General features: G+C 43.3%; 2 protein-coding genes across 5 annotated transcripts in view; both read right to left on the bottom strand.

The window, feature by feature from the left end:
* GKAP1 (G kinase anchoring protein 1) overlaps window positions 1–9,995 on the bottom strand; it is a 51,653-nt gene extending 41,658 nt beyond the window's left edge. Inside the window, exon 1 of one of the 2 annotated variants that reach the window (XM_050945923.1) lies at window positions 9,897–9,995. The gene's annotated coding sequence lies outside the window, so the exon portion shown is untranslated. Of the gene's footprint in view, window positions 1–9,876 lie in introns of both variants that reach the window. The other variant, XM_050945924.1, reaches the window with a different exon arrangement.
* A 1,621-nt stretch (window positions 9,996–11,616) lies between these two features.
* The window catches only part of KIF27 (kinesin family member 27), a 44,525-nt gene continuing 33,754 nt past the window's right edge, over window positions 11,617–22,387 (bottom strand). For all 3 annotated transcript variants that reach the window (XM_050945585.1, XM_050945587.1, XM_050945588.1), the window contains 3 exons: window positions 20,918–21,116; window positions 19,740–19,904; window positions 11,617–16,083 (listed from right to left, as the gene is read on the bottom strand). In XM_050945585.1, coding sequence (XP_050801542.1) covers window positions 15,623–16,083; window positions 19,740–19,904; window positions 20,918–21,116 — 825 coding nt within the window. In that variant the 3' untranslated portion in view covers window positions 11,617–15,622. The remainder of the gene's footprint in view (window positions 16,084–19,739; window positions 19,905–20,917; window positions 21,117–22,387) is intronic.

Below are 22,387 nucleotides of genomic sequence, written 5' to 3'. Positions count from 1 at the left end.
TTCAGCAGCAGAGTAGTTATATTGTACTATATATGTTGCTTTCTATACAGGGCCGGCTCTAGCCATTTCGCCGCCCCAAGCACAGCGGCACGCTGCGGGGGGCGCTCTGCCGCTCGCTGGTCCCGTAGCTCTGGTGGACCTCCTGCAGTCTTCCCTGCAGGGGGTCCGGTGGTCCCGTGGCTCCGGTGGACCTGCCGCAGGCGTGCCTGCGGATGCTCCACCGGAGCCGCAGGACCAGCGGACCTCCGCAGCCACGCTTGCGGGAGGTCCACCGGAGCCGCCTGCCGCCCTCCTGGCAACCGACAGAGCACCTCCCACGGCATGCCGCCCCAAGCACGCGCTTGGCGCACTGGGGCCTGGAGCTGGCCCTGTTTCTATCTTAAAAATACATTATTAGCCAAGATAAAATCCTCCTGTACTATGGAAAAATACTGTTTCTTAGAAAGAAGGGGCTGTCATAAACAGATAGCTAAGGGTTAATGTCTCTTTCACCTGAAGCACCTGACCAGAGGACCAATCAGGAAACCGGATTTTTTCAACTTTGGGTGGAGGGAATTTTGTGTCTGAGTCTTTGTTTTCTGTCTGCCTGCTTTCTCTGAGCTTTGGAGAAGTAGTTCTGCTTTCTAGTCTTCTGTTTCTAAGTGTAAGGACAAAAAGATCAGATAGTAAGTTATATGGTTTCTTTTCTTTGGTATTTGCATGAATATAAGTGCTGAAGTGCTTTGATTTGTCTTCTTTTTGAATAAGGCTGTTTATTCAATATTCTTTTAAGCAATTGACCCTGTATTTCGTCACCTTAATACAGAAAGACCATTTGTATGTATTTTTCTTTCTTTTTTATATAAAGCTTTCTTTTAAGACCTGTTGAAGTTTTCTGTACTGGGAAATTTCAGGGAAATTGAGTCTGTACTCACCAGGGAATTGGTGGGAGGAAGAAATCAGGGGGGAGATCTGTGTGTGTTGGATTTGCTAGCCTGATTTTGCATTCCCTCTGGGTGAAGAGGAAAGTACTTTTTGTTTCCAGGACTGGGAACAGAGAGGGGGAGTCACTCTGTGTAGTTTCACAGAGCTTGTGTCTGTGTATCTCTCCAGGAGCACCTGGAGGGGGGAAGGGAAAAAGGATTATTCCTCTTTGTTGTGAGACTCAAGGGATTTGGGTCTTGGGGTCCCCAGGGAAGGTTTTTCAGGGGGACCAGAGTGCCCCAAAACACTCTAATTTTTTGGGTGGTGGCAGCAAGTACCAGGTCCAAGCTGGTAACTAAGCTTGGAGGTTTTCATGCTAACCCCCATATTTTGGACGCTAAGGTCCAAATCTGGGACTAAGGTTATGATATGGTGTGCAGTGGTGAGACAGAATCCAGAAGCCAGTGGAAATATTTTATTTTTCTTTTCTCTGCTAGGGGCTTTTTAGCAGAGAGAAACAGTTTGGTTTTAAAAGGGAACCAAAGAGAATTTTTTTTTCTGCTCTCTCTGGCAGTCTGTGGCTTGCATGTTAAGCAAGAACCCATTACCAGACTGTTAAGGGTCTTTTGTCACACAATAGCACTCCCATTGAGAGTCAGTACCAGCACTATATGCATGCAAATAAAGTGGTTTTTCAGGTTTACTTAACATTGAAAATTAGCTAAAGGCACTGTTGCTAGGCAGACTTCAGGAGGCAACAGAGAACCTGCAGTTCAGAAGATAAACACCGGAGGGCACCCCAACACAAGAAAACAGGAACCATGACTTCTAAGGCAAAAATTGAGGCCGAAGAACAAATCAAAGAAGCTGAACACAGGCGAGAGATGGAAAAACACAAACAGGAACTAGAAATAAAACAAAAAGAGATGGAGCTAAAAGAAAAGGAAGAAAGCATCAAACTGGCAGCGTACCAAAGAGAACAGGCAGCCAAAGAGGCAGCACACAAAAGAAAACTAGAAGAAGAAGAGGTGGCCCACCGAAGGAAACAAGCAGAAGAAGAGTTGGCCCACCGCCGAGACATGAACAAACACCAAAAAGAAATGGAAAAACAACAAAAAGAAAATGAAGAGAAGGAAAAACAGAGAAAACATGAACTGGAGTTGGCAAAAGCTGGGCTGCATGTGCCAGCCAACCCTAACAACCCGGCGCCAATTATTGCTCCACAGCACAGGAAATTTCCCACCTACAAGGCAGGTGATCACACCGAGGCCTTCTTGGAAAATTTTGAAAGAGCCTGTCTTGGGTACCACATCCCCGAAGACCAGTACATGGTAGAATTGAGGTCACAGCTCAGTGGACCTTTATTAGAGGTGGCAGCTGAAATGCCTAAGCAGCAAATGAATGACTATAAACTTTTTCAAACCAAGGCCAGATCCAGAATGGGGATAACCCCAGATCATGCCCGTCGGCGCTTCAAAACCCAAAAGTGGAAACCAGAGGTGTCATTTCCCAAACACGCCTACTACATTGCAAAAAACTATAAGGCTTCACAATGTACTTGAATCTCTTAAGCGGGGGGCTCAGCAAAAAAGAGTTTGGGAACCTCTCTCCTAATGAAATAGACCTCAAGTCTCAGTAGCAAATTTTTTCCAAATTTTAACACTCCTCTCTATCGAGCCTTGTCTGTTTGGACAGGCTTTGGGAAGTGATGTCATTATGGTTCTCTTCATAAGCAATTAAAAGCCTAGATGTTTTGATATACTACTAATCTAGTTTGGCAAAAACATAACATTTAAGATGTATAACTTGACTTCTCTTCATATGGGAGTGAGGTCTTGGAAAGAATAATAGTAGATTGTCTGATTAAGGCAGTCATCCATCAGCACCCTGCGAAAGGATTTAGGGTAAGGACAAAAAGATCATTTCTTCCTTATGGAAGATTGTAAAGGAAAGATCAGCTACAAGAGCCTGAATCTCACTGACCCTTCTCCAGAAAATGGAGATAAGAAATGTGAACTTCTCAGAGAAATTGAAAAAGAGAGCTGACTCCCAGAGGTTCAAACAAGGGGGCTTTATGAGTCCTGCGAGAATTAAATATAGTTTGGAAGAACATGTGTGGTGTTTTACTCAGTGGAAAGATGTTCATGTCTTTCATAAAACCTTTTTCTAAAGTAGGACTAAAACACATTAGTTACTTCTACACAGTAAGCAGGAAGGGACTTAAGATAATATCATTCGATTTCCTATAACGGTATTAAGTGCTTTTTGACTGAAGACACTGGAACTGTGGTTGGAGAGGGTGGGGTATTTTTTGTCCACAACAAAAATATCTTCACTACTAAAAGTGCAGTAACCCCTCGCTTAACATTGTAGTTATGTTCCTGAAAAATGCAACTTTAAACTAAATGATGTTATGCAAATTCAATTTCCCCATAAGAATGAATGTAAACACAGGGGGTTAGGTTCCAGGGGAAAAAAATTTCACCGGACAAAAGAGACTATATATTTTTATTTATATATATATATATATATATACACACACACACACACATACATACATACACACACACACACACGATTAGTTTTAGTTTTTCCCCTTTTCATAGAATATCAGGGTTGGAAGGGACCTCAGGAGGTCATCTAATCCAATCCCCTGCTCAAAGCAGGGCCCATCCCCAGGCAGATTTTTGCCTCAGATCCCTAAATGGCTCCCTCAAGGATTGAACTCACAACTCTTGAGTTCAAGAGACTGATAGATAGACAGACAGACACACACAAAGCTCTAAACAAACAATTTAATACTGGTACACTGCGATGATGATTGTGAAGCTTGGTTGAGATAGTGAAGCCAAAGAGTGGGATATTTCCCAGAGAATGCCTTACTGCTAAATGATGAACTAGCAATTGGCTGAGCCCTCAAGGGTTAACTCGTTGTTAATGTAGCCTCGCACTCTACAAGGCAGCATGAATGGAGGGAGGGGAGACACCGTGTGTGTCTCTGTCTGCCATGCTGTGTGCGAGAGAGAGATGTGCATTACTCCTTTAAGTACACTGATCCCACTCTAAGTACACTGCCTTTTTAAGTAAATCAGCAAGCTGAAACAGCAGCTGCTGCCAGGAAACTCCCTTCATCCTGAGCCCTGTCATGTGTCCCCCCTGCTCTGTGGAAGATGGGGTAAGTGGGGTGTAGGAGCCAGGGGACACCCTGACATTAGCCCCCTTCTCCCCTCCCGTCCCCTGCACAGCAAGCAGCAGGCTTTGGGGAGCAGCTCCACAGCAGAGGGCAGGAGCAGCACATGGCAGTAGGGGGAGGGACAGCTGACCAGCCTAGCAATTGACAGCCTACTGGGCAGCTGTTGCACAGGGAACTTAGGGGAATGGGGAACTGATGGGGGGCTGCCAGTCCACCCTAGTTCCAAGCCCCCACCAGCTAGCTGCAACATGCTGCTCTTCCTGCAAGCAGTGGACAAAGCAGGCAGCTGCAAACAACTTACAAGGGAGCATTGCACAACTTTAAACAAGCATGTTCTCTAATTGATCAGCAACGTAACAAAAAAATAACATTAACCAGGAAGAATTTAAGTGAGAGTTACTGTACAAGAGAAGAACAGGGGATTTCTTAGGCGACGTCCATACTAGAAACTTCAATGCGCTCCCGCAGCAGCTTTGAAGCGTGAGTGTGGTCACGCAAGTGCACTGGGAGACAGCTCTCCCACCGCTCCTGGTAATCTACCTCCACGAGAGGAGCTCCAAGCTCGTTCCCTCCAGCCCCATTCCAACTCTGCCCCCTCCCTGCCCCAATGGACCCTCCCCAAATCCACACCCCACCCCGCCTCCTCCCTGAGCACGCCGCATTACTCCTCCTCCCCCCTCCCTCCCAGAGCTTGCTGCGTGAAGCAGCTGTTTGTTTCGTGGCACAAGCGCTAGGAGGGAGGGGGGAGAAGCAGGATGCGGCAGCGCTCAGGAGAGGAGGCAGAGGTGGAATGGAGGTGAGATGGGACGGGGCGGTGGGTTGGGTTGGGGAGCTGCTGGTGGATGCAGAGCACCCACCAATTTTTTGCCATGGGTGCTCCAGCCCTGGAGCACCCAAGGAGTTGGCACCTATGGCTGGCAGCGCAGTTCCCAGCGCTCAGAGCCTGTCCATCCTAGCGCTTTAAAATGCTCAAACTTGCTGTGCTCAGGGAGGTGACTATCTATTCTTGCTCTGAAGAACTTTTTGCATCTGGTGGAAAAGAACTCTCTCTCTGAATGCCTTCATTTTGAAAAATCCAGCCTGCCACTGTTTTAGAAATCACTTGTCTTGGTCCTGGAGGATTTGACTGATCTGATCTGCTAAAACAGTGGTCCCCAAATGTTTTCCTCACATCTCCTCCTTATCCCTGTCTGTGCTCCCCTTTGGAGCCAGGAGCAGGGCCATGGCTCTGGCAGGTGGGGACGCACACAGGGGTAAGAAGGCCAAGGCTGGGGTCACAGCTGGAGGCAGAAGTGGACCCTCGGCCAAGGGTCGAGGCTACAGCCATGCACAGAGCCCCGCGCATAGGGCCGGCAGCTTGGCCCTGGGCCAGGAGCAGAGCTGGGCGGCGCTCCCTCCCTGCCCCCTGAGAGGGCTGGTCCAGACCCCAGCCACACCTTCCCAAACATTACTCCATGCCCCTCGGGGCTGTGCCCTACAGATTGAAGGCCTCTGTGCTAAAATATTGGCGATGTCCGAGATGGTCACTGAAAGAGGCTGGAAGTGCAGAGAATATTCCCATCTGAATAATGTTCCTATGATTCCATCACTTGAGGCAAGTGAGCACCTTTTTAGGTATTGTTAACAAGAATAATGTCTTCCATATTTAGAACACAATGATGAGCTACCTAGTGTTACAGAGGTTTCATCCTCAGTCAAGCATAAGGAGTACCCTAAATGGCTGAAGTCTCAAGTCCCAGCTGACAAAAGAAAGATCAATTGCTGATCACAATTCTCAGACAGTAGAATCATAGATTATTCGGGTTGGAAGAAACCTCAGGAGGTCATCTAGTCCAACCCCCTGCTCAAAGCAGGACCAATCCCCAGTCAGACTTTTGCCCCAAGACCCCTAAATGGCCCCCTCAAATACTTAACTCACAACCCTGGGTTTAGCTAGCCAATGCTCAAACTACTGAGCTATCCCTCCCACTTCATGGTTCTGCATATATTTAGGTACCTATGTTCTGTTAGGAGTACTTTCCCTTGTGCCAAATCCAACATAGATATGCAATTCTTTTCCACACTATGCTGCCTTCCAACCCCTCTTCCAACCCCTCCTTCTCATGAGACAGTATGAAGGGCATAAATGCATTCTCTTCTGGGGCTGGGAACAACAGAAGAATAATAGGAGAGGGGTTCTATTAGAAATGCTTTTTGATTCCTCAAAAGAGTCAGAGGCTATTTTGGATCTCAAAGTTAAATTCCTTAATCAGAAAGCTCAAGTTTCAGATTGTTGCCCTGGACTTGAGTGTTCTCAAAATGTCAGACATTGGTATGGCAGCCGACGTAAGGTGGCAGAACAATCATGTCTATCCTATACCTGGATGACTTGTTAGTTTAGGCCTCATCTCAACAACCTCTAAGAGTCCATGCAGAGGATCTGCCATCTGTTTCACCCTGCTACTTGCATTACCCTGACTCAGATTGCCTTTACACGATGTTCAAAACTATTCAGTAGCTGAGTGAAGTGCTTATTTACATCAAAAGTACTTGTATGGAAGCTACTGTCTTTTTTTGGGATCAAAAAATATTTCTAATAGAAACCTTTCCCTCCCTCATCTTCTTTGTCTATTGTTCCTAGCTCCAGAAAGGAATGTATTTATGCCCTTTACACTGTCGCACTAAAAGGGTCCCTGAATAGAGATTAGGAGGCAGCATAGTGTGGAAAAGGACTGCATATCTATGTTGGATACTTCAAATTGCCATGGATATGATCTAGTGTTAGTAGAATATTTTTATATTTCTAAAGGTCAGCAGAGTAGTCAATAGGAGCACCATATTTATAATCTGTTTCAGGGAGACAATATTAGCAGATCCAAAATATAGCTCATTTCCTTCTTATTCATTTGCAAAGTCAGTAGATTTCTTTATATATGAATACACTTTCCATTAAAATTAGCAGCATCTGAAAACTCCTGAACAACAGTACTGTAACAAGCCATTTTCTGACAGAAATGTTATGGCAACAGATTTAAATTTCAAACATCCAAGGAGCTATGAACAGAAAGCATTTAAAACTTTATGAAAAATACCATGGCAGTCTCCTTTTAAATTGTTGTATAATGTATATCAAGAAGGCTGACCGCAAGTTTGTAACCATCATCATTAGAATTGGTTTATTTACTAAAAGTATATTATAAATGTAAGGCACTTGATCCTTCCTAAAATGTTTGGAAGTTTTATTTTATTTTTACAGCAACTACAACGTATCAATGCAAGAACAGAAACTGTCATTTAAAAACTGCTTATTTTTGATCCAACCAAACTGAATCTACCCATTTTGGTCAAGATTTTCTAAAAAATAACAAGTGATTTTGGATGCTCTACCCAAGATACCTTAAATGGGCCTGATTTTCATATAGTGCACAGCAAGCAACTTCTTAATGTCAAGCTCCATTAAGGTGTCACATCTGGGCAGCCAAAAATTAAGATGCTCAAAAATACTATTACTTTTGAAAAGTAGGTTTGTTTATTTTAAAGGTTGCAGGTTTAAATAATGCAAACTCACATTTCCAAGCTCTGAAAATATTTTTTAGCATAATGGCATACTATTTCTGCCATACAACGGAGCAGTTTTTACAACTGGAAATACACATGAGCAGTTATGATCATGTGTTATAAGCTCGAATGCATATGTGCAAAAGGGCAGTTACAACGTTAACTTTCACATTTCCTGTCTCAGGTACTTTGTGCAACTGTAACAGTCCATGAACTTAGTTTTTTTACATTTAGTTTCCAGTGTGTGTGTGTGTGTGTGTGTGTGTGTGTGTATGTAGGGAATTTTTATTTTGTTTCAAAAGAAAAGTCCCCAATTCTCTAACACATACCAGTCAAAGACTAATAGGCATTGATCATCATCATTAGTAAACTCTGTACTAAGAAGCACCAAACAGCCAAAGTTCAATGCATTTCATTACTGGAGACCTTATACACATTGCCTTATCTCTGAATTCATATAACTATGAGATCAGCTCAAGAAAAACACCTCCTGCCAGTTGACCAGTGTTCTTCTCCCTTTAAATCCTGCCTTTTCTGTAGTTTTACCAGAGACCTTAAATCTGCATTAAGTAGCTTAAACCACTCAATCTTTAGAGCAGCTTAAACAGATTAAACCTATAAAGTCTTAGACCCCAATTCTGCAATGAGCTCCACCACTGCACCCACACAGAGTTGTACTGAAGCCAAAGGAGTTTAGCTCAGAGATCCACCTCTGCAGAGCTTGTCGCACAATTGGAGTCTCAGTCTTAAGAAGTTTAAACTGATCTAAAGTCTTACATTTAAACTGGAAAAAAATACCAGGGGATACTATGTAAGTGGTCAAAAAGGTGGAAGGACAGCCAAGTGACGTAGCTGGGTAAGAGATGATATAATACAAGTTGGATTTGGTTAAGCTTTTCTTAGTTCAGGATTCTGATCACTAAGTAGTCGTAAAAGCAGCAAAGAATCCTGTGGCACCTTACAGACTAACAGAAGTTGTGGAGCATGCACTTTCGTGGGTGAATACCCACTTCGTCCGACGCAAGTAGTCATAAATATCCTAAATATTCACAACTCTACAACCACCAGACAAGTTTTCCCTAACCTATGATTTGTTTAGGGATACATCACTGAGACTTAAAATCAATCCAAGATTAAGAAAATCAGTTTGCTAAATTTTAAAGTTATGAATGTTTAGGTAAAGAAATTTTGAAGTCATACTCAACCTACCATGCATCCAAGCACCACTCCTTTACCAAAAACATACCCATATAAACAACTCTTATATCTTTAGTAAATCCAGAACATTTTGCCAGCCAAGCAGAGGCATTAGTGCTCATTGTCTGCTATGACCAAGCAAAATCTCAAGTTTCAAACTTTTAACAATTTTTCTTTTATTCTTCTGTAAAAAGGTACAGTTAGATTTTTTTAAAGAAGAGTCAGAAGTATTTTTCCATCTGCAGTGACCTAGAGCACATCTAAAGGGATTTGGCTCAAGCTTTGGGAAAAGGCCTCAAATTAGGTGAAGTTTCCATTACACCAGTGAACGTTCCAAACGTGTGAACACACGGGCCTTATTTTACACATACTGGGCCCCAGCGGTAACAGGCAGAACTTGGCCAAGCAGTGATCAGGGAGCAGAGAATGAGCTGTGCGTATCAAAAAGGTCAAAGGCTAGAAAAAAGTCGCTGTTTTCGAGAGAGGGGAAACTAGAGGCAGCAGGAGGGCCAAACCTCGGGGCGCGTCCCGACGGGATCCCCACGCGGTTGCGGGATGGTCAGTTACCAAACACCCGCGCTAGCAGCAGCAGGATTTGGCTGCGGAGCGAACAAAGCCCTGCGCGTCTCGAGCAAGGGCGGGCGGGCGGACTAGCCCCGGCGGGGAACAGACTCGACGTGACCCAGCAGGGCTCTCCCGACCGCAGCTGCGCTCAGCGCTTGGAGACTGCAGCCCCCACGCGAGAGGCAGCAGCCGAGCGGCGCCCGAGCCTGGCGAGAGAGTTGCGGCGAATGCCGCGGGCGCAAACGGCTTCTTCGCCAGCACCCTACTACCACCCCGCAAGCAGGCCCCGCTCCGGCAGGGGCAGGGGCAGTGTCCGCCCGAGCCCGCCCCTTCTCCTCGGGGGAGGCCGCAGCTTGCGAGCGGGGGGCCGGCGCGATACTCATCGTCTGCGCCGGGGAATCGGCGCCAGGGGGAGGGGCGGGTACGCGACAGGGCAACTTGAGGAGCCTCGGGGGCCCGCGGAGGCAGGCGGCTGGACATACTGTGTGGCCGCAGCACTCACTCCTTCTCCAGGGCGGGGAGGCTCTGTCCCCAGCAGCGGAGGGACGCTCAGTGTCACTGCTGGCTGCTAACAGGCGGTTATAACGGGTCTCGAGAGACGGGGCCGGGCAGTTGCGGAGAAGCTCGCGCCGCGGTGGCGAAGGGAGGGGGCACGCTGGTCGCTCGCGGGTTTGTTTATTTACCTCGTTCGCTGGTTGGCTGGCTCGGCGCTGCCAGCGCGTGCGCAAGAAAAAGGATTTGTGACGCACAGTTCCGAGCGGAGGGCACCCACCCAGAGCGGGTACGGACGCCGGGCTGGCTCAAAATGCCCAGTGTGCCGGCTGCGGGGAGGAAACCCCAAATTTCTACATATAGCAGGCTTTTAGCAGTCTTTATACTTATGTGATCTAAAGCATTTCAAAAGGAGTTACGTGTTGGTTGCTTAAAATGCCATTTGTTTGTACAGCTCTTGCTCTACATAAAAGTTTTTGTAGTGCCTCTTACTCCCAAAGTGAAATTATCACAGAACTCAAAAGTTATTTACATTTTCAATAAGGTGTTTTTTATACCACAGTTCACATTTTTTAAATTATATTTTAATATTTTCTTGAATAATACTGGTGGTGTACCCACATTTCCTTCTGATCATGGGAGCACTGGAGAGGCCTATGCCTCTCACAACAATTTCCTATATAATTGAAAATGTAAAGATTTGTTTACCCTACAGAATTACACCTTTACAGTTTTCAAACAGTTAACTGAACTGTTGGATCTTGTAATTGTGAAATACATCCAACATGGCTAGCATAAACTCACATCATTTCCTTTAATCATTGCAATATCTGTGCATGAGAGGTACCTGTCCCATAGATCCTAGCACAGCTTCCCAGAACTAAGATTTGTGTTAAAAATTGACTTGGATAGGTGATGTACTTCTATTTTTTTTTAAATGCAAACCGGCTATTACCATGTTTTGCTGTATTTAGAAAAGTTAAATGGCAATGGTATTGCATCAAAATATGTTTTGAAACAAAAAATATCTTGTATGCATCAATTACACCTTATAAAACAGAAAACTCACAAGCATAAGATTACAGAAGCTTCACCAGCTCAAAACAAAGGCATGCAGGAAACTACACATTCCATAGAGTGCGAACTAAGGGAGTATAAAAGTGCTATGGGACTTTGCTGAGAGGACCAAATCTAACATTGCAGCTACAGTACTAGTATTTTAGTCTATATTAGGCCTGGATTAGTACAGGGTACCCAATGCAGTGGTGAGCCTTGCTAGGAGTAAGTGCAGTTGTAATGTTTGGGAACAATTGGGCTTTGTTGCAAGCACTTGCTTGTAGTCAAGAGGTGTGCTACACATGCCAGCAATACTGAGTTTTTATAATATAGACAAAGGTTAATGTTATTCATGTAGAGCTAGCTGTGTTCCTTAGCTGTTCTCAGCTGTGAGATTTTTAGGGTTGCATCTTGAATGAGAGATCCTATGCTAATCTTTAACATGGCAATGAAGGAATTATAAATCTTGAAATGTCTGGAAAGCCTGAACAGTATTAAGTATCAGTAGCCGTGTTAGTCTGGATCTGTAAAAGCAGCAAAGAATCCTGTGGCACCTTATAGACTAACAGACGTTTTGGAGCATGAGCTTTCGTATATGCATCTGACAAAGTGGGTATTCACCCAGGAAAGCTCATGCTCCAAAACGTGTTAGTTTATAAGGTGCCACAGGATTCTTTGCTGCTTTTACTAAACAGTATTTACATTTCAAGATTTAATAACCTGTCTTTAAGTTAAAATAAGAGAAAAAAATACCAAAAAGCACCACAAAGAAGTGCCTAACCATTTCTTTATTAAATTCAGAAGTTTAGTGCTTAGAGGCTGAAAATAAGAATATCATCAAACTTAGCCCCGGTGAACAATGCAGCTGAAGTCGACGTACTTAGGTCTACTGCAGTGTCTTCCCTGTGGTAAGTTGACTGTTGCCGCTCCCCCATCAACTCCGCCTGCACAGGAGAGCACTCGGGGATCAATTTATTGCATCTAGTCTAGACGCGATACATCGATCCTCGCTGGATTGATTGCTGCCCGCCGATCCGGCGGCTAGTGGAGTCATACCCTTACTCTGAAACCAGTACAGAATAATCCTCCTCATCAAATAAGAACTGATTTAAGCCATTGTTCAGAATTTGTATACTAAATGTCATCCCAATATGCCTAAAAATGATTCATGCAGGATGAAACTCACTGTAATGCAGAGATGTATATGAAGTCTTATGTGCCTCTTAAATCTCACCATAAGTTCCTTAAACCAAATCCTTGTCCTATTATAGACAGTAGTGAAACTCCCATTGATTTATGGGTCAGGGATTTAACCCTTAATATATTAAATGGGTGCACAGAGCCTTGTGCAGAACATACGCATGAGATGAATTTCACTATGGTCTATACCAGGTGTGGGCAAACTACAGCCTGTGGGCCGGATCTAGCTTGCAAGCTGTTTTAAGCTGGCCCATGAGTTGCACCTGGCTCGACCCTGCTCTTGCCAGGGTGCTGGGTCGGGGGCCGCACCACGCGGCTCGGCCCCACTCCAGCGCTCCGGGCAGGGCATAGGGTTGGGGCCAGAGGTGAAAGTAAGCATACCGGAGCATACCACCAAGAGCCAGTGTGCTGTACAGGGGAGTCCTGGCTTCCTGAGGCAGCAATTTAAAGGGCCTTGGGCTCCAGCCGCTCCCAGCAGCAGCTGGAGTCCTAGGCCCTTTAAATTGCCGCCAGAGCCCCACTGCTGGAGCCCTGGGGTAGTGGCGGGGTTCCAGGGGTTATTTAAAGGGCCAGTGCTCCTGCTGACTCTACTGCCCTGGGCCTTTTAAATAGCTGCCAGAGCCATGGAGTAGCAGTGACAGCTCGGGGTTCTGGCAGTGGTTTAAAGGGCCCAGGTAGTAGTGGCGGCCGAGCCCAGGGCCCTTTAAACTGCTGCCGGAGCCCCCAGCTGCCACTGCTATCCCAGCGGGGGAGGCGGAGGGCACTTACAGGGGGGGCCATGGCTGGCTCTGACCCCCCCATCCCTTCCCCTTCCATCCGAGGTCCTGCCCCTTCCAGGGGCCAGAGCCGGCCCCGTACCAGTAAGTCTCTATTTCTACTTTCACCCCGGTTGGGGCCGCACCATGCGGCTTAGCCCCGCTCCGGTGCTACAGCTGGGACACTGGGTCAGCGGTCGCACCATGCGGCTCGGCCCCGCTCCAGCTGGGGTGCTGGGTCGGGAGTTGCACCAAAGGCTTGGCCATGCTCTGGCGCTCTGGCCAGGGTGCAAGGTTGGGGCTGCATCACGTGGCTTCGCCCCGCACCAGCTGGGTCAGGGGCTGCACAACCTGGCTCGGCCTCGCTCCGGTGCTACAGCTGGGGCGCTGGGTCGGGGCCGCACCACATGGTTCCCAGAAGCGGCAGCATGGCCCCACTCCAGCTCGTACGTGCTCCAATGGCCCCCTCCGGTGCTCCAATGGGAGCTGCAGGGGCAGTGCCTGCAGATGGGGCAGCATGCAGAGCCGCCTGGCCGTGCCTCCGTGTAGGAGCGGAGAAGGGATATGCCACTGCTTCTGGGAGCCACTTGAGGTAAGCGCAGTAAATAAACCTCCCGCCCAATCCTACACAAATTCACTGAGCATCTAGTGACACTTAGTAGTGACTGAATCATTCATTCGTACATCTGCCTTTTGAGCCCATATGGACATGGCTGGTTTGTTTTTCGTGTGTAAAACACAAAGCAAAATCAACCCAGATCTATTTAAATGCAGGCTAACACAAGATAGTTTGAGGTATATGATTAAGGTTCAGTATGTGTCTTTAAACAGTTGTGTTTCATACAGCTGGTACTGTGATGTAGAAAACTGAAATTAAGGCTTTTAATACATTTACTGTATTTCCATGTATTAAGTTATGAATATTAAATACATTTATATAAAGTTTAACATTACTAAGTCTCAATTATTTAGACTTACAGCATAGTAAAAACTCCTAATCAAAACCACCAACCAATGAAAAAAAACAAAACAAAACCTCCAAATCCCTTATATCACAATTCTACAGAACAATATGTAATAAGTCCAGTTTTCACGGATACAATTATAGAGGCCTTTATGGGGCTGCAAAATGGTTCATCAATATGGGTATAATACAGTTTTGGGCAATCTATATAGAAAAGACTAACAATTGTGTTATAAGGCAATCAGAGCATTTTCATGTTACAACATGATCTCCTGACACAGTAAAATTTGCTCTGTAGACAGGCCTTCAATGGGAAAATGAAGTTCTCTTTCTCTCAGTGGCCATGACCATGTACTGGAGGCTTCAATCCAAGATTCCTTAAATACATGAGCAAATAATCTCAGTTCAGATTGGAGAGATTTACTGTTGCTAAGTGCAGCAAATAATTCAGGACTAAGTTTTCAAATATGAGTGCTTAAAGTTAGGTCCCTACATAAAAATGGGCTGGTTTTCAAAAGTGCTGAGCTCTGAGGTGCTTATCACGTTTGAAAATCAGGTCACTTTTACTTAGGAGCCTAAATATGAATGTAGGTGCCTAACCTAGAACACTCAAATTAAAAAACCTTGGCCTCTGCCTTCAAGTCAGCTCAGCTAACTAGCTTCTTGTGAATGATTACTAATCTCTTACAAAACACTATTCAACTTATTATCCAGAACTAAACAAACTAGTTGTAAACCAGTGGATTTGTGTACTATCTGCTCTGAAGTAGATTTGGATTTTAAAAGAATGATTCATATTTCCTTCTAAATGAAAAATTGTGAACCATTATTACCAATAACAATGTATTACACTGGAATGCTGGCTTACCTTAACATGATGAATTTTTGGTCCCATATTTTACCATTTCAGTAGTACACAAACATCACACTTCAAAGCTAGATATGTCGAATGTTAAAAAAAAAAAAAAAAAAAAAGCCCACAAACAAAAAACACAAGAAGTGAAATAAGTAATGGCACCAATTTCACAAATAAGGCATAATATGTGTTTCGCACAAAGCTTAAAAAAGTTTATATAAACATGTAAGGAAAAAGACTTAAAAACAGTTTTTAAGGCATGTTTAGCTCATGCAATATAATTCTTACATAAGAGTAAGTAATTAAACACTGAGCAAAAAATAATTTGAAATATTTACATATGCCTTTTGAAAAACAAATGTAGTTTTAGATCCTGACTCTGATATCAAGCATATGCTATGTAAGATACGTAGTATGAGTGATGGGAATTCAGTCACTGCCAATTACTAGGTGCAGGTCCAGTAGCCAAGCTTTTAAACTATGTATTTTGCAAATTACCATGGACCTTAATGTTTTTATAAACCATGAAAGTGAAATTATCTTAGTCACAGAACATTCTTGTACAGTTCAATAGTCTTCAATCTTCACTAACGTTAACTTTTGCAAAATGCACCAGAACTTTTAGAGTGATTTGAAAAACCAAGGAATATAAAAGTTTTTTTTCTCTCAGGAATAAGCAGCTTTTTAATCATGTGCCTGTTTGTGGTTGTGCCAATAAGAAAGTATCTCAGATTCCTTGAAACTGCGTAAGTGCGACAGACACATATGATCCCTGGTGCTCTGAATACAACAGTTACAGAACAATAGTTCATTCACCTGTGGCTGCTAGTTTACTAGTGCATGAATAAAGGAAATGTAATACAGTGATTCTAGTAACGTGCTACTATACATGGGTCAAAGAATAACTATATCTTGAAGTCATTAGATTTTCCGGACATTTCAATGGAATCTGCAGCAACAGAACTGACACTGACTCCAAGGCTGGAGCGCCTCAGTGATAGTTCGGACGCAGGAATATGCCGTAATTCTCGGCGAGACAGTTTTACTGGCGTCACTCCTTGAAGCTGTATTATCTGTTTTGTCTGAGAATGAGAGAATAGTTGAGGATGAGATTTTGAAGGGCATACTTCATCAGGTCCTGCTTGGTCTTCAGTACTACTTGATAAACACCCTCTATTGTGTGTTAGCTCTGAAACATCTTCTTCAAGCTTGTATGAATTCTGCAACCACCTTAAACCACTTGCTGGGCTATCTGTTTGTCTTAATCTTCCTGATGGTTTGTTACTTTCAGGTTTGGATATCAATTTGAATTCTTCTGAAGAAACTTCTGCTTCTTGGCTCAGTATCCTGTTAGCAGCATCATTATCTAAAAGGAAGTTTTCAGGAAAGCAAATGGTTAGGATACAATTCATATGAGAATCCTCCCAGTCAAGGAAACACTGTTTTACACAACATTAACTAGGACTTACAGTCTTAGGGCATTAACAAGATTAAATGTGAAAACTGTCCCCAATAATAACCATTCAACACTGGTGCATGCAGTGTAGTTGTAGCTGTGTTGGTCCCAGGATATTAGAGAGACAAGGTGGGTATGGTAATATCTTTTGTTGGACCAACTTTTGTTGGCGAGAGAGACAAGCTTTCGCACAACACTGGAGGCATTTTTTACAGCCTGCTAAACAAACATCTCATGTATAATGACTGAAGGTAACTAGCTGTTACTTCCATCCACCTAGGCCAGCAATTCTCAAACTTCATTACATTGTGATCCCTTTCTGGCAACAAAAATTACTACACAACCCCAAGAGGGGGGACCGAAGACCAAGCCCACCTGAGCTTCACTGCCCCAAGGGCAGGGAGCAAAGCTGAAGCCCAAAGGCTCCTGCCCTGGGTGGGGGACATGTAAGCTTAGCCCTGGGTGGTGGGGCTTGGGCTTGAGCTTCAGACTTGCTGGGGCCCAGAGCCAATGCCACCCTTGGCAACCCCACTAAAATGGGCTTGCGACCCACAGTCTGAGAACCCCTGGGTCTAGGCAAATATACCTAGCTCTTCACCATTTTAACTTATAAGTGCACCTGACCTAATGGATTGATGCATAATGGGTCAAGTTTTCAATACCTAAAATTACTCCTGTAATTATGCAAGCAAATGCACAATTCTGCAAGTTCAATTATAATGTGCATGTTAATTTCTTAGAATTTTTTGAAAATCTAGTCAATAAATTTAAATAAGCAGAAAAAATAGATTTTATTCTGTTGCATGAACACATACAACAACAAATCCAAGAATAAATGAAAGGCAGGGTGAGAAGTTTAATGGTAATATTATAAGAAAACTGAACCACTATTGGATTTTGTATCATCCCCATCAAAAATGTATTATGAAAAATTAGATTGTTCCAGGGCTCATGCATTTTTCTTTGATTACATGGCCAGGACTAGTTTTTGGAGAAATTCACTTGTCCTGAAAGATGTGCTTATCTAACAATTAAAAACCTCTATTGTAGTCTTTTCCACATTCAATTAGAATCAGCTCTCCTATAGTACTAGAATTTGTGGCTAATGTTCTATAGTGTAATGAACTTGTTGGCTCATTACACCACCTCAGATAAGCTAGAGGGAAAGGATTCATCCATAAGAGCAGGTCCTCAAGGAATCCATTCTGAAGCACTTGGAAGAGAAGAAGGTGATCAGGAACAGTCAGCATGGATTCACCAAGGGCAAATCATGCCTGACCAACCTGATTGCCTTCTATGATGAGATAACTGGCTATGTGGATATGGGGAAAGCAGTGATGTGATATATCTTGACTTTAGCAAAGCTTTTGATATGTCTTCCACAGTATTCTTGCCAACAAGTTAAAAAAGTATGGATTGGATGAATGGACTATAAGGTGGATAGCAAGCTGGCTAGATTGTCGGGCTCAATGGATAGTGATCAATGGCTCAATGTCTAGTTGGCAGCTGGTATCAAGCACAGTGCCCCAAGGGTCAGTCCTGTGGCTGTTTTTTTGTTCAGCATCTTTATTAATGATCTGGATGATGGGATTAATTGCACCCTCAGCAAGTTTACAGATGACACTAAACTGGGGGGAGAGGTAAATATGCTGGAGTGTAGGGACAGGGTCCAGAGTGACCTAGACAAATTGGAGGATTGGGCCAAAAGAAGTCTGATGAGGTTCAACAAGGACAAGTGCAGAGTCCTGCACTTAGGAAGGAAGAATCCCATGCATCACTATAGGCCGGGGACCGACTGGCAAAGCAGCAGTTCTGCAGAAAAGGACCTGGGGATTACACTGGATGAGAAGCTGGATATAAGAAAGCCAATGGTATATTGGGCTGTATTAGTAGGAGCATTGCCAGCAGATTGAGGGACGTGATCATTCCCCTCTATTCGACATTGGTGAGGCCTCATCTTGAGTACTGTGTCCAGTTTTGGGCCCCACACTACAAGTAGGATGTGGAAAAATTGGAAAGAGTCCAGCAAGGGCAACAAAAATGATTAGGGAGCCAGAGCACACAACTTATGAGAAGAGGCCAAGAGAACTGGGATTGTTTAATCTGCAGAAGAGAAAAATGGGGGGGCGAGGGGGGTATTTGATAGCTGCTTTCAACTACCTGAAAGGGGGTTCCAAAGAGGATGGAACTAGGCTGTTCTCAGTGGTGGTAGATGACAGAACAAGCAGCAATGGTCTCAAGTTGTAGTGGGGGAGGTCTAGGTTGGATATTAGGAAACACTACTTCACTAAGGGTGCTGAAGCACTGGAATATGTTACATAGGGAGGTGGTAGAATCTCCATCCTTAGAGGTTTTTAAGGCCTGGCTTGAAAAAGCCCCGGCTGGAATGATTTAGTTGGTGTTGGTCCTGCTTTGAGAAGGGGATTGGACTAGATGACCTCCTGAGGTCTCTTCCAACCCTAATATTCTATGATTCTGTGATAAGACACTCAAGGGACAAGTTGGGAGACAGGGACCCAGATCAGCATACAGCCAAAAGGAGGCACTATGTTACCCAGAATGGCCCAGAAAAGGTGACATTTTGGAAGCAGAACTGATGAGGCTCAGTGAGCAGCAGGCTAGAATCAGTGATCTGGTTCTCTGGAGGGATGGTCAGGGGGAGTAGTCTATAACCAGAAGACATGAGGCCGGCAACCACTTAAACAGAATTACAAAAAGACAACATGAGGACGGCCCCCAACTAGGCATGCTATAGGAGTGAACACCTGCCAGTGGGATACACAGGCCAATACTTAATTACCCTCTAATGGTAGGATGGACTAGAAAGGACACCCTAGGTAATAGGCTTGAGAAACTCCTCCACCATATAGTTGCCTTTGGTTCCCCCTCTGCTGGGCTGTACTCTAGAGCCAAGTTAGGAACTAATGTGTTTATCTTTTTATTGTATTTGTTTAAACCATGTTACCTAGGGTATCTACATCCTTTCTGCTAGACCTAGTAAAGATTCCTTTTTTACTTACTAGAAGTCTCTGAGTATTCAATGGGACCTCACCAAGAGGTAAGTAATATCTGTGTAGCATAATACTTGAAGCAGCTACAGTGCTTGCCTCAGAGTCAGTGATATGCATCACATGCTACCACATATCTAAAGAAGGGACTGGTGTACCTCAAAATTTACAGTGACATCCTGCAGTGGGGTTAACTACAGTACCATCTGAAAGCTTTCAGTTAGTAAAAATCCTTTGTTTTTAACTCTATTTGAGACAGTAAATACTGAAATGTTAGAATCCAGAAAAGCAAGATAATAATCTGATGCAATTCTAAAGGTACAACATATTGCAGATTGTTGAGACTGGAAACAATGCCTTCTTCCACTTGAAAGCAATGGAAGCAATAAATTTTCCCAGACAGATATCATGATTAAAAATTAAATTGAGGAAAAACTGCTTTGCTCAGGTCTGCTCAATGTAAGAAGTTCAAAGCTTGAGACTCTCTGCATTAGCTATTTTTGAAATGTTACTATTAAAAGTTGTATATTGTTTCTATTGCGACTACACAACACATACTTTTAGTTGGTGCCACCAGCTGATAAAATGACTCTCCTACCAGCTCCTTCAGTTTCTTCTTTAGTTCTCTGCTGGTTTTCTTATAGAAGAACAAATCTTTTTCCAATTGTTGGACTTTAGTTTCATACAGTTTCAGAGTTTCTGCAATACTTTCACCATCTTGTTCTAAGATAAACATTTTGAAGCTAAAATTAATGTTATTTCATTTTTACAGATGCAAATAATAATGCAGAATACAGAATTACACACTACATCCTACAGCCCACTGCTGGTTTTCCCTAAAAAGTTTAGAATTAGCATTGTAAACATTATAATTTACTTCTTAACAGGATTCTGCTGCACAGCAGCAGAAAATGGGAGAATCCAAGTGTCTCCTGGGAGTTGAAGGTACCCAGCAAGGAAACACTTAGCACCTTAAAAGATTGGACTCAAAGCCCATGTCTCCATAGTTTGAAGATTTTGGGCCAAGACCTGCTCACTTTACTCACACAAGTAGTTCCGCACAAATGACCACTGATTCTGGGTGTCCAACAGGAGACACCTGGGACTTAACTATTCACAAATGTAACTGAAATCAAGAATTGTTGATATGCTGTATGTCTGGCAAGACAAATAAAAGAAAAACCAAGGTGTCTCAAGCTGTGTACCCAAAAATCAGCACCTACTTTTGACCACTAACTTTTTAGGGAGTAATTCTGAGAATAACACATGCAAAATATGGTCTTTTAATTCTGATTTACATCAACAAGTTCCACAGTTTTTAAAAAGGTCATTCAATTTCCTGTGTCTAGTGTGAAAACTTTAGAAACTGATTTCAGAGTAGCAGCTGTGTTTTCCTTTCATACCAGAACTTATATTGTGACCATACTCCAGCATTCTATCATGCAATAGAATTAGGGCTTTTCTACATTTACAGTGGTGCAATGGTGCAGCTGCACCAGTGCCGCTGTGGCACTTAGTGAAGACACTGCCTTCGCCAATGGGAGAGCTTTTTCTGCTGGTATAGGTACTCCACCTCCCCGAGTGGCGGTAGGTATGTTCACTGAAGAAGCCCTCCCATTGACATAGCGCTGTCTGCACCAGGAAAATCCACACCCCTGAGCAACGTAGTTATACCAACAATATTTTTTATAGCGAATAAATAGTGTTTGCCAATAGAGACCCTAAGAAGCAAGTACCTTTGAAATGATGCAATATTAACTGTATCTTTTGTTCATGTTCTTTTTGCTGGAGGGTCAGTTGCCTGTCACACTGTAGCGTGAGGTGTTCAAGTGCCGATTCTAGTTCACGTATTATGTTTTCCTGTTCTGTGACTCTCATTTCCAGCTCTTCAGTCTGCAGCTGTAATTTACATTCTGCTTCACGTAGACTAACAACCTAATAAAGAAATATTCTTAATTTGACTAACAAATAATTCCTAGTAATGAGTAATTGAAACAGGCTCAGCCAATGCCCTTTTTGAATAAAAAGGAGAAAATCTTGAAGGAATGTACTTTTTTAAAATAAAACACTTTATTGTACTTACAGGAAAGTAGCAGCTTAATGCATATAATATTCATTAACCAATGGGGAATAAGTCTTTATAAGCCACACACACATTGACTGGAAAAAGAATGGTCTAGACTGCACATCCACAGCAAGAGTACAAAAGGCTTACTATACAGAAGGCTCTTCCTTGCTCCTGGTGGATTCCGCAACCATGAAAATTCCTGCAGAAGTGCACTTTCTTTTTTTTTAAATTATGTATCTAGCCCATACAGTTATAAAGAACTTAACAATATGAACCAAATGTATATTAATGTTGTGTTGTCTTCCTCATTTTGTAAATGCCTGTAACAATATGAGATGTGACCTGTCTATCCAGCTAAATGGATTGTTTACTCTGAAACTTAAAAACAACAATTTAAATGTCAAGGTGGTTAGGCATTTCACTGCTATTAATCTTAACAAAACTATCTAGCTAATGTACTTATCTCGTAATCTCAAACTGCCTCCCACACCTCAGGTAGCAAAAGCCCCAGTTGTCACCTACTCAGCTGCCAAAACCTCCAGCTTGTTTCATGAAAACTTGTGAAGCAGTTATGTTGTCAATAAAAAAAATTATAGTATACTGTAAACTGAAAACACAGAGCCAGCATAAAATAAATTGAATGTAGTATCAAAATATATACAGGTGCTAAATGCAATGACTATTAATTTTCAGATTTAATTCATTTAAAAAAATTAAAAAGTGAACTGTGACAGAATTTGCAGTCTTTCACACCAACATACTGCAGTATCAGGTGTCTTGCCACAAAATCAAATCAAACCAGAGAACAGGATGAATTATTTCTTGGAAACCTGTCTGTAATGTCTGGAAAGAAAAATTGTGTTCTTTTGGGGAACTTCAATCTAGGAGATGTATGCTGGAGATGTCATGCAGCCAGTAGTAAATCTTCATCAAGTTTCTAAATATTATACGTTTCAGAGTGGTAGCCATGTTAGTCTGTATCAGAAAAAAGAACGAGCAGTGCTTGTGGCATCTTAGAGACTAACAAATTATGCCCAAATAAATGTGTTAGTCTCTAAGGTGCCACAAGTACTCTTCATTCTTTTTTCTAGATATTATAGATTATACATTTTCTAACAAAAAAGGAATTGCTGCCAAC

Source organism: Gopherus flavomarginatus, chromosome 3 (assembly GCF_025201925.1).
Source record: "Gopherus flavomarginatus isolate rGopFla2 chromosome 3, rGopFla2.mat.asm, whole genome shotgun sequence".
NCBI classification, from domain to species: Eukaryota; Metazoa; Chordata; order Testudines; family Testudinidae; genus Gopherus; species Gopherus flavomarginatus.
This window is presented reverse-complemented; position numbering and strand designations above follow the sequence as displayed.